Raw genomic sequence first — 13,370 nt, 5'->3', positions numbered from 1 at the left:
CTGATTGGGCTTAACCCTGACGTTTTAGGGCCTTTTGGTTGACCCATTTTTTTAATTAATTATACAATAAAAAAATTAATCAAAATTAGAATCACTCATTAAACTACTAATGTTTGTACTTATAATTTAATATACTTATTTTTCAATTGTGATTAATTTTTACTCCCTCCGTCCCACTCCAATAGGCTCATTTCTTTTTGGAACGGAGATTAAGAAAACTTATTTTTTAGTAGGAAAGTTACACACTAATTAAGTACAACTTTTTTACCTAAAAAGGAAAATGAGTCTATTGAAGTGGGACGGAGAGAGTATTAAACTATTTAACATTTGTATTTTTTATTATAATATAGATGTGCAAGAAGATGGAGAAATACGATTATACAACTCAAATGTCGTTGATGTTGAATCTTTAGTTTGTTGATGATATTTACAATTTACTATTAAGACTTTGATTTGTTTAAATATTTAGAAGTGTTGTTTAGTAAACAACTATTATCGAGTATTCATTTATTTATAGTTATGTTTTACATACAATAATATGATTCTTATTTTATTTATAACTCTATTTGTGAATTGATAATTTAATTGATACTAATTAATTTAATTTAAATAGAATTTAAAGAAAACAAATTAATAGGTGGATTTGGCTGGACCACAATGAGCTTGCTAATTAGCAGCCCAATCAAAATTTGGCAATGGGCTGGGCCGGGTCGGGCCACCTCTAATTGGGAACGACCAACACGAGTTGGAGTTGTACATTAGAAAGGAAAATAGCTCGGTTGCGTTTTTCCATTTATGATGCACATAAAATAATTGAATTTAAATGATAAATCTTATATGTAAAAGAAGAGATCAATCTTATCACAATTTTGAAGATTAATTTATTTATAAGAATTATTATTTACCTTGTCTTGACTCTGTTGTTATTCAAAATTTTGTTCCCTGTTTCATTTATTTATTTACTTATATGGGTATTCTTTTTCTTCTTTGGTGTTATTTTTGTCAAAAAGATTTTAAAGAGGCACAGTCCGTGAGCCTGCAGCCTGTGTTTTTCAAGATTTTTTTTTAATTTTTCTTTTTCTTTCTATGTAGCTTCATTTCTCTCTAATTACTAAATTATTCTTAAAAATTAATCTAAATAAAAATATTATTGATATTTTCAAGTGGATATATATATATAATAAGAATATAATAGATAAATTTAGTTTTGTAAAATATACAAAATGTTTTATAACATGCCTATTTAATTTTTTTCATTGCTAAAGCACAAATTTCAAGCTAAACAAATTACTTAAAACATAATGTTGAATTACTCTCCAAATTTTGCGCAATAATAAACAATTTTTTTTTTTGAACGAATAATAAACAATTTTAACTTTAGTTTACACAATTTTTTTTTTTCCGAGATCATTTCACAAGCAAGTTACTTTAGTTTACACAATTAATTCCTTGCTTTCCTTGGAAGGGAAGCCAATGTAGCGGCAAGAAAAGGCATTCAATTTCGCATATCTAAGCACCTAATATATCTTACTCCATGATCTTGTAATTATAAACACACAAATTGAACAACGGCTGAAATTAATATCAGAATCACTCACCAATGGCAGCACCCAATCTAATGCAAAACTGCGATTTACCTCCTCCTACGAAGCTCGTCTTGATGTCATCGATTTACCAACATAATGAAGACGACAAGTTGGAGATTCTCAAGGCTCTGCATCGCTCCCAGACACGCGCGGCGGAGGCGGAGAGGCAGCTCAGGATCTTGTCCGACTTCAATGAGGCGCTGTCGGGAATGCTCGTGGACGACTCCATGATTCTTTTCGCCCATAGGCAGTGGCTTAATCTGCTTGAGATTCGAGTTTTGATGTTAGAGAGAGAAAGGAGAGATTCTGAGGAGGGAAGTTGTGGCAAGAAATGCTGTGGAGCTATAGCGCTCTGTTTGCTCATTGCTTTCACTTGCAGTTGCAGATATCTTCTTTGATTTTTTATTTTTTTTAAGCATCTATGGACTATGATACACTGGGAGACATTATTTTTGTAAAAACTTATTAATCGTATATATATGGGTATTAAAATATTTATATTGTACACAATTCACAAATTGAGGCGTTCATTTTCAGCAAAAATTTGATGATTTTATAATACTTACAAATTTGAGTATCAGTTTTGTTTATAGGAAGTGGGTACGGAAAGTTTTCAATATGATTCTTTTCCTTTATTTATAATGATATTTGATTTCTCGTTTTGAAAACATAATATTATTTCTATTTCATCCACCTACTTATCCCAAAGTGTACACATAAACTTTCTATGCCTTTTTAAAATAAAAAAATAGTAAATATATATTTTTAAAGATTTAATAATTTTTAAAATTTCACATCGCGCGCGATCATGAAAAATACATTTGTAACTGATAACATTGTTGGTATTTTAATTGCATGATAACATTATTCATAGGTTCACAAAGAGCAAAGAAAATAGGGTTTCGGTTGCTTCATTTCACAAATATGGTAAGGGAGGCTGGGCTATTCATTACCGAGCTACTCTACATATTGGTAGGGCTATAACCCTCTCTTTGTTTGAAATCCCCTCTTCATCGGATCAAGCTGAAAAGCCTTTTTATTTCTTCCGCGTATCATAGTCTGCCGCTTGGTGCCTGCGGGAGCGCCTAGCACCCAGAAGAGCAAAGCTCATTTTGCTTTTAGGGTAAAGCGGCGCATAAAAAAAGACTAGTCCGTAAAAAGTTCGATTTCTTCGCAAACGAAGTTCAAAATGTTAGTGTGGTGTTTTAATTGCACACACAAGCTCCATATTTATTGTCGATTTGACATTGTTTAGTTGTAAATTTTGAATTAATAATAATAATAAACCCAACTATAACGTAGTTCAGTTATTTGGAACTAAATCTAATGGGTCGAGCCTCAAAAAGTAAAAAGCCTCATCAGTACAAATACTTGAGTAATAACACTAAGTATCACTAAGGCCCAAACACTCCATTTCATAAATGTTTGATGCATTTCGCGATTTTAACACACTACGATATAGTTAACTATTTTATTTATTTTATTTCCAAAGAAAAATCTATTATATTTATTTTATTAATTGATAGTGGAATTGGTGACACTAATTCATAGTTGAAATTGAAAGTAGTGGAAAAGTCCTTCACATGGCAAAAGATATTAATTGCCTAAGTTTTGACGTGCACCTACACACTAACAAACTGGCGCACATCTTCTAAATCATTTTGGAAAAGACGTTGACCCTAAATTCGAGTGAATTGAAGAATATTTATAGTGTTTACTAGGTAGAAAAAACTTGACTCTTAAGTTGTATAGAAAAAAAATATCATCTTTTATAAATACACATATTTTATAGCGAATAAATTTAAATACTCTTAGATGTTGTTGGTTTTGCTTGATTTTTTGTGATATGTTTTACACAAGTATGAATATGTTAGAAATGTGTAAGTGACAAGCATGTTTTTCATGCTATTTTTGATTCTATGTTTAAGTCTAGATCGAATTTTTTTCTTTTGTGTTATTATTCTCTATTTGATGACAAATCTTGGGGCACATGGCATGCAGGTAGGATGTTGGGCAGAACAAGTTGCATTTCGCAAGAGAGGCAAGGATTTGAAATCATTCATAAGCACAACATTCGTGCACCTTTTGCCCATACCAAGTACCATGCGGGATCCAATCGTATTCAAGCGCGGAGCCTAAGGAGAAGATATGGATTTGATTCGGGGTGAAGACAGAAGGTGAAGGCGACGCAAAAGAGAGCTGCGGACTTTGGGCGGAAACTGGGCAAATCGGCGCACTCCATCAACTGACTGAAAAAGAAGGCAAGATACATTTCCTTTCTTAATTTAGGAAGATCTAGAGCAAGGACTTGCCAAAGTATGGAGATGTCTCAACGATACGTAGAAGAAAACAAAATCCGTCAACTTTATTTGTTAAGCTGTAGGACCAGATGCATGGGCCAAGCCCTAGCGTTTACTACGCCTTTATAAATAGGGGAGCATATTCGAACGCAAAGGGGGTCGACATTGATGCTCCCTACTCGACCCGAAGACAAGTGCCACCTTTAATTACTGTGTTTTGCCTTCTACTTTGTTATACGAGTTTCAAATAGATAAACAAGTTCGGAAGGCACATTTACTGTTGCTTATATTTTTATTTGTTCTGGCCAATTACAACAACTATCAAGGAACCGATTACTATTCCTATTCCTATACATCCTGGATTGATATATTTTTATTCCTATACATTCTTATGGGACGTAGGGAGTATATTTTTGTAATCTACGTTAAATGAATATAGTGTATTGGTTTCCCCAAAAATACATTCATGTGAGTTTAAAATTAACAACTTAAATATAATAAATGAAAAGTGTTGGAATATAATACTCTCTCCGTCCAAAAAAAATAGTCTATTTTTACTATTTTGGGATGTACACAGAAATTAGTTCATTTTTATTTTTGAAAACTATTTATCACATGATGGGCCCTACTCCACTCACAATATAATTAACCATTTTGGAAACTTCTTTTTAAGTGGGTCTAATACGATAATCATTTTTATTTAAACTCGTGTCATTCACCTTTAGGACTATTTTTTGGTGAACAGATGGAGTAATTTATGGGCACACCGTGGAAAAAAAAATTAAGGTTGAACTAAACACCAATTCATCAAGATGAGATTCAATGTCTTGTATTTTTGTATGCGAATCTTATTATTATTATTTTTTATTATATCTATGATTTTAATAAAATTTTTATAAACATAAAATTTATTATAATATTATAAATTATATTTAATTTTTATTTTAAATAATTATATATCTCAACTTTGAATCAACTCTAATAATAAATTATTAACAAATAAAGAAATTAAATGATAACAATAAGTGTCAATTGTGTAGAAATTTTTGAACCTTCATCAATTTCTGATTTTACATACAAACTTTAATGTTTGGCGTGATAATAACTGAAATATTGATTTAATTAAATTTTGCTACCAATCTGGATTCCAACCAAATTTATTAGCTCACATGACTAACAAAATAATTGACGTGGCATTGTCGTTCTCGCGTGGTACTCGGTTAGCATAAACGACATCAATTATTATACTAGTCATATCAGCAAGAAGTTTGGTTGAAATCTTAATTGGTAGAAAAATAAAATTAATCAATGCTTCAATGATTATAATGCAAAACTTTAAAGTTGGTATGCAAGCTCAGAATCAAGAGGGTAGTAATTACCATGCTAAACTTATATTGAATCAAGAATTCAGTACTTACCACGCCAAACTTTAAAGTTTGTATGCAAGATCGGACTTTGGTGAAAAATCGATAATTTATAGAAATTATCCCTAAAAATAATTATACACTCTAATTGGATGGAATAAATCCTAGTTAATAATTACTCCTCCTTCGTCCATGAACTTCCCAGGAGAGAGTGACACAGATTTTAAGAAAAGATTGTTGAGTGTATTGAGAGTGGATGAAATGTTCTTTGAGCGCATTGAGAGTAGTGAAAATGAGTTGTAATTAATATTGAGAGTGGTGAAAAAGTGAAAAGTAAGGGTGCGATATCTTTGGTTGATAAATTTATTATGAGAAAATAAAGAATAACAAAAAAATCTCCATTTTTAAATGCATCATTTATTTTCCTTCATTTACTACAAAAGAAACTTTCACCTTTTTTATTCCTCTCTTTTTATTTCAAGGAGAGATAATATTATCACACTAAAAATGAAGGGATAATATTATCACACCAAAAGTGGGGGGATATATATTATCCCTCCTTGAAGTGAAAAAAATGAATGAGAAATGATAGAATTATCTTTTTGTAAGAAATGAAGGAAAAGAAAATAAATTGAGACATTTAAAAGGAGAATCTTTTGTTATTAATTACTCATTTTTCCATTATAAATTTATCAAGCAAAAAGAACACGCCGTAAAGGTAAATGGAGTATTTATAAGTGGTGGGATATAATCCAAAAATAAGTAGGGAGATTTTTTGTGGACCTCCCATAAAGAAAAAATATGAAGTTCATTCATGGACGCAGAGAGTATAAAATTAAACTAAAAATATATGAAAATTAGATTGTAAAAAAAAGAAAGATAAAAGAAAATAAAAATTAAAATTTGAAACTAAGTGGGACATCAAATGTAGTACACTAGAATTCAAGTGCTATTTATTGTACAATCAAGCGGTTTATTTGTTGAAAACTTTGTGTGCTTGGACTATTTATAGCATCCGTAGTGGCGGGCGCGGAGGTCGGTGCGCACCCAGGCCACGCCCCCCTCCTCCCCAAATACTGTGCCCCCTCCCTCCGATCCGGGATCTCCCCCTGGCTCGCGCTGCACATGAGGAAATGGTTGGGCGCGTGCTAGTCACAGCCCAATAACCTAATGTCATTAATAAAAAAACGAAAATAAAATTGAAACGGTAAAAAAAAACGGCCGAATTTTTTATTCTCTCCACTTTTCCATTCTGCCGTTCAATGGCTCTTTTGTGTTGTTTTTTTTTTTCCTTCTTTTTTATCTTCTATAAATACATACTACATTCCCTTTCATTTTTCACACTTATGCCCACTTCCAACAATGTCTTCCTCCAACTCCTCTTCCAAAAATTCCAATAATTCTTCGCCGAATTCATCCGACGAAAAATTCCCAATCAAGAACACCTTCTTTATCCTAATCCAAATATCAATTCCGGAGTTTTTTTTTCATGCATCTTGCCTCCAACTTCATGCAAGTGACATCTACTACTAATTTTGATCCTCTTAAGGAAAAAAAAGAAGCGGAGATAATTATGTTTGTCTACATAATGATAACTACAAAACTTGAGTATCACCGATACTCAACAAAGTGTATTCTAAATAATCTATGTTTATTTTTTATAGCCTACAATTTTTTTATGAAAAAGATAAAGGATGTAATATTTAGAAAAAGAAACTAAAACAAGTTTGAATAGTTACCTGCCCTACCTAAGTATTTTGTCTTTTTGACTGCTTTGTTTTGCTACTTGAAATCATGTTGATATCTTTAAGTTAGGCAAGTTAAGCTTATACATGTGTCCATTTGTGTTTATATGTAAGTATGTACGTAATTATTTCGTGGAAGCAAAATTGGGAAAAAAGAATCCTTTTTGACCTTATAGTTTTTCCCATTTGTGCATAGAATTTGTCTAATATAATACTCCCCTCGTTCCAATTTTTAGTAATCATCTTAATCCACTTAAATCACTTAAACACTTTCATAAAAGTGAGACTTTTATTTCACTCATACATTCAACCATTTTATTAAAACACGTGTCATTTTTAAGTGGATACTAAAAGAAAATTAAAACAGAGGGAGTATGATTTTCTTGTCTATGGGATTCAGAGGGTTTGGAATGTCCCACAATTATCTGTGTGTGAGAGTGGTTTTTTATTGTTTTTTTTTTTTTTCCTGCAATTGAAAATATCATAAATTTTTGGCCCGCAACCTACTATTGATATAGTGGAAATGGTGACACAAATCCAAAGTTGAAAGTGATGGAAGAGTCCTTCACGTGGCTAGATATCAAATTGCTAAGTTTCTGATATGCACCTGCACACTAACAAAGTAGGACATCTTCGTTGACACTAAGTTCGTGTGTATTGAGGAAGATCTTTTAATTTAGGGATAATTGCGTGAAAATACACAAACTTTGCCAAAAATCCATATTTGACGCGAAGTTAGGATTTTACATTTTAATACACCAACTTTCGTTGTTGTCCAAATTTGACACGACTTAATTCTTAAAAATTCAAAAAACAACCCCTTTTGTAAATAATTATACAAAGACCCACTTATGTTATTATTTGGGACATTTAAACCAAAACAAGACATTTCTTTATGACGTTTTCTTTTAATCTTTGATCTGCGCCTAAAATGGTTTAATCAATCAATTTAATATAAATACAATAAATATTAATACATCTATGATGAAAAATAATCTAAATAAGTTCATGTTATAATTGAGAATAAATTGAAATTTGGTGTATTTTCTGGCCAGACTATAAAGTCATGTTATAATTCCAATTAAATTGAAAATTGATGTATTTTCTGGCCAAATTATAAGGTCATGATATAAACCAAAAAATTGACAAAGTATATGTATTTTCTGGCAATAACCCCTTTATTTAAACTCGTGTCATTCACCTTTAGGACTATTTTTGGTGGACAGAGGGAGTAATTTATGGGCACACCGCGGGAAAAAAAAAATTAAGGTTGAACTAAACACCAATTCATCAAGATGAGATTCAATGTCTTGTAGTTTTGTATGCGAATCTTATTTTTTTTAATTATTATATCTATTATTAATAAAATTTTTATAAACATAAAATTTATTATAATATTATAAATTATATTTAATTTTTATTTTAAATAATTATATATCTCAACTTTGAATCAACTCTGATAATAAATTATTAACAAATAAAGAAATTAAATGATAACAATAAGTGTCAATTGTGTAGAAATTTTTTGAACCTTCATCAATTTCTGATTTTACATACAAACTTTAATGTTTGGCGTGATAATAACTGAAATATTGATTTAATTAAATTTTGCTACCAATCTGGATTCCAACCAAATTTATTACCTCACATGACTAACAAAATAATCTACGTGGTATTGTCGTTCTCGCATGTTACTCAATTAGCAGAAACGACATCAATTTTATTAAAATGCGATTTTATTATAAATGGGAAAAGGGGAAAAAGAACAAAGAAACCCTTGAAAGCACAAAAAAGCAGACTAAGGGCCGAGACTCATTAAAACCTTTTCATGGAAAACCCCGTGGGAAAAACCAGAAAAAGAAAAAGAGTTCTCGTCAAAAGACAAAGACCACGACCAGAAGAGCGGAAAGGAAAGTTTCTGAAACTCCGGCCTAACCATCGTCCCAAAACAATCCCGGCTCAAAAAGTCACAACCGAAATAAGAACACGCAAAGCAACAAAGATGATGGCCGGTGAGAGCCCGTCGCCGTCATCCAAGAAAAAGAAAAAATAGTTGAACCTCAGTCGGTAAGACGCTGTAGTAAACCAACCGAGCATCAACCACTCCAATAGACCAATCCAAAACAGCCCCATGTAATCAATTCTTCAAACGAACGCGACTATGAGTCACCATATCTAAAGACACCGCAATCTTTATATCCTCAATAGCAAAGGGCCACCACCCTTCGATCCGGGCATGATTAGCCATAATATCCGCCACACTATTTCCTTCTCTAAAAATATGCGAGATCTGAAGTCGAAAATTTGAAAGCCAATTTAAAGTCTGTTTCCATAGCGGGAGAAATCGCCAAGGAACATTCAAAGAGCGAGAATGCAGAAGCTGGACAACATAAGACGAGTCTGCTTCAATCCAAAGCCAGTGCCAACCACGAAAATTCGCAATTCGAACGGCATGCATGATCGCGAAAAGCTCCGCTTCAAAAGCGAACCCCGAACCCCCTTTATAGTGATAACAACCGCGAACCGCACCCCAGTTATCGCGGAATACACCGCCCGCGGCAATGCTTCCAGGTTTCCCAAGCGCCGAACCGTCAGTATTGACTTTAATCCACTGCCCCGCCGGTGGCCACCAGTGAACCTCAATCATCAAAGGGGGCGCAAAAGCGCGCATAGCAACCCCAATTCGCCTAAGCACCAAATAATCCTGCCAAGAGTTATGAGAACGCCCAAGCTTAGGGAAATTGGAATCCATCTCCTTAAACACAACTTTCAGGAACCCAATAATCAATTTTGGATGGAAACTGGCCTCATTAAAAGTCACTTGATTGCGGCAGTCCCAAATTTTCCAAATAAAATTAATCACTCCAGCTTTCCAGTAGGACCGAACCAACGGACTGAAATCCGTGTTCCATGCAGCAGCCAAAATGGTATGAATATCCAAGCAGTCCAGCATTTGCGACTTGGCAAACCAATCAAAGAAAACCACCCAAGTCTGCCGAATAACACTGCAATTCCAGAACAAGTGGTCAATAGACTCCTCAGCCAACCCACACATCACACATCTGTTGGGGCCGTGCATGCCCCTTTTGATTAGACCATCCAGAGTCGGCATCTTCAAATGCAGAATCCGCCATGTGATAAGAGATCTTCTATCAGGAATAAAACGCTCCCAAATCCAAGTGCCCCAAAGAACTTTGGGAAAATGCGGAGACTGCGAAACATAGGCAAGAGAGGCCGAAACCTCCCCACTAACAGAAGGTTTCCAGAAGCGAGTGTCACTCTCCTCCCCAATTGGAAGCAACAAAATATCCACCACAAGATCAGGAAACTGAATAATAAAATCCGGAGTGAAATGCCAAACACCATCATAGAAGTAATCACTCACAGCTTGCTGCAGGAAGTCTCTCATAAAAGGCGGAATATGAAGCTTGTCCGCCAACTTGTAACCCAGCCAATCGTCATGCCAGAAATAAATGTGTTCTCCAGTGCCAATATAGGAATAAGAATCCATCACCAAGGAGTTCACATGCTCCCTCACGCCAGTCCAGAATGGCGAAGAAGCCAAGAACATCTTAGCATACCCAAAATTCGACAAGTAGCGAGTCGCCATGATCGCAGGGGCGAATTCTCGGCCTTGCACAAGCTTCCAGGCCATCTTCATCAAGAAGCTTCTATTCATGGCCGAGAAAGACCTAACCCCGAGGCCACCCTCCGAGCGAGAAGCGCACACCCTAGACCAGCTCACCGGGCACGAAGGCTTTTTGTTTACATGTCCCGACCAAATAAAGTTGCGGCACTTTCTATCCAGTTTATAGATGAGGGATTTAGGCCATCTATATATCATCATAGAGTGTGTAACCGAACTTTGTATCACAGAACGAACCAAGCAAATTCTGCCAGCCATAGAAAAGTGTAGCCCCTTCCAACTTGAAAACTTATTGACAATCTTATCATAAATACCAATCAAGTAAGAAGCACACATGCGCCCAGCGAAAATCGGGACTCCCAAGTAAGTAACCGGCAAAGATCCCATTGCAAAGCCAAGCTCACTAATCACACGATTCTTCATAATGGAAGAAACGCCCCTCCCGAAGAAAACGTGAGACTTAGTAGGGTTACAAATTTGTCCCGAAATATCACCATAGAAATCCAAGATTTTTTTGATTTTGCGAGCGTTTTTCATCGACGCTTTACAGAAAATCAAGATGTCATCAGCATAAAACAAATGAGTTGGATAAGAGGCCTTTCTGATGAAATCCATGGAAGTAATGTGACGAGAAGTCACACAACTGAGAAATAAGTGACTCAAAACATCCTCAGCAATTCCAAAAAGAATAGGAGAGAGTGGATCACCCTGCCTAACTCCCATAGAACAAGCGAAGTAGCCACTCAGCTGCCCGTTGTAAAGAATGGAAATCCGGGCGGAGCTGAAAATAATGGAAATCCATTCAATGAACTTTCCATGGAAACCGTTAACCCTGAGCACGTTCAGAATAAAGTCCCAGCGCATAGTATCAAAGGCTTTGCGAATATCCACTTTGCACGCCATATTCGATCGTTTGCCCGTGCGATTCATGCAGCTAAAACCTTCAGAGCCAAGCATGATACAGTCATGAATCGAACGACCTCCAATAAACCCAAATTGGTTTGGCGACACCCCAACAGCCGCCACTTCCCCCAATCTGGAAGCGAGGATTTTGGAAATAATTTTAAAGAAGAAATTTGACAGAATGATAGGTCTCAAATCAGCCACCGTCTCCACCACATCCTTTTTTGGGATCAAAATTAAGATGCTAGCATTACAGCCTGCAGGCAGATAAGAATTAAGGAAGAAAGCACGCACCGCAGAAAGAATATCCAGTCGTATAATGCTCCAACAGCTCTGAAAAAACTTCCCAGAATACCCATCCGGACCCGGCGAGCTATTCGCATCCAAGCTAAAAACCGCAGCCATAATCTCCTCATCATCAGGTATATGCGTGAGCTTCCCATTCTGATCCTCAGACACAAATTGATCAATAATACCTTCCAGCATATCCCAGTTCACATTACTGGGGCTTTCATCTTTAAAAAGAGAGGAAAAGAAATCAATAATATGCTGTTGAATATTCCCCCTATCATACGAGACAACATCGGCAATCTTCAAGTGCTCAATCCTGTGACTTTGCTTTCGAAAGCGAATAGCACGATGGAAAAAAGAAGTATTACGGTCTCCGTCAGAAAGCCAGTGCGCGCGACTTTTTTGTTGTAAAAGACTGTTCTTCCTGGCCAGGAAAGAAGACAACCGAGCTTGATGACTGACCTCCTCCTCAAAAAGAATGTCTGTGTAACCATGGTCAGAAATCCTGTTCTGCACGTCGAGCAACGAGACTTGCTCAGAATTAATCTGCATATCCACCTGCCCAAACACATCTTTATTCCACGCCCTGAGGTCATTTCTGAGACGACGGAGCTTGAACATGATTTTAAAAATAGGACAGCGAATGTCAGTCGCAGCATCCCAAGAAGACGCTACTCGCTCAAGAAAGTTAGGGTGTGAAGTCCACATATTCAAGAATTTGAATCGTCTCCCCTTACCCATCTCATCGCTGCATTGGAAAATCAAGGGAGAGTGATCAGAGGTAAGTCTTGGGAGCGCATGGGTGTTAATCGAAGCCCACAAATTCGCAAAACCAGGAGAGAAAGACGCCCTGTCCAATATAGATTCCACATGCCGAGGAAGTAAAATCCGACCAGACCATGTAAAGCGAATGCCAGAAGAAGGAGATTCAATCATATCTGAAGCCTCGATGAAGTCGCAAAACTCGCTGCAAGAACTTCTCAAAGGCGCCGCCAAACTACGTCGCTCATGCGCTCCCTTAACGGCGTTGAAGCCGTGTTCCCATCAACAAAAGAAAGAAGGTCAGTCCACAATGCACGTCTAGTAACGTGGTAATTCGCACCATGCACAACAACAACTCTAAAAAAGTATGTTTGCCAAACACAATCAGCAATAATGACTTGATCCGAGGAGAGCAGAATCGTGGTCTGGACATCCGGACTAGTGAGCAACCAGATGTTCGGTCTCCGAGGCTGTCGAAAATTTTGATGTCGAGGGACCAAATTAATCGATCTCCAATAGCTCTGGCGAACTTTCTGAAGACTTTTCTTAGGCTCAATAATGCCTACAAGTAAAGGCAAAAAGGAACGACAATGCTCCTTAAGAAGAGATTTAGAATCGTCCGAAAAGCCTCGGACATTCCAAACCAAAAAATTCATAAGAATTATTGATTGATTCTGGGCTGAGAAGACCCCAGCTCCGCTTCCTTATCCCACCGTTTGTTTGCTACGTTGTCCATAGCCTGCAAACTCTCCGACTCTTGATAATCAACAATA

The 13,370-nt window shown here is 35.9% G+C and overlaps 1 protein-coding gene across 1 annotated transcript; it reads right to left on the bottom strand.

Moving 5' to 3' along the window:
• Window positions 1-9,132: 9,132 nt before the first annotated feature.
• Window positions 9,133-12,771, bottom strand: LOC130998132 (uncharacterized). Its single transcript, XM_057923565.1, has one exon. It carries the CDS (start codon window positions 12,769-12,771, stop codon window positions 9,133-9,135), a length of 3,639 nt encoding a protein of 1,212 aa, XP_057779548.1.
• Between the last annotated feature and the right edge of the window lie 599 nt (window positions 12,772-13,370).

Source organism: Salvia miltiorrhiza, chromosome 8 (genome assembly GCF_028751815.1).
Source record: "Salvia miltiorrhiza cultivar Shanhuang (shh) chromosome 8, IMPLAD_Smil_shh, whole genome shotgun sequence".
In the NCBI taxonomy this organism is placed as follows: Eukaryota; Viridiplantae; Streptophyta; class Magnoliopsida; order Lamiales; family Lamiaceae; genus Salvia; species Salvia miltiorrhiza.
This window is presented reverse-complemented; position numbering and strand designations above follow the sequence as displayed.

Coding starts and splice junctions, on each gene's coding strand:
- LOC130998132 (XM_057923565.1), bottom strand. CDS start 12,771: ATGATTGAATCTCCTTCTTCTGGCATTCGCTTTACATGGTCTGGTCGG.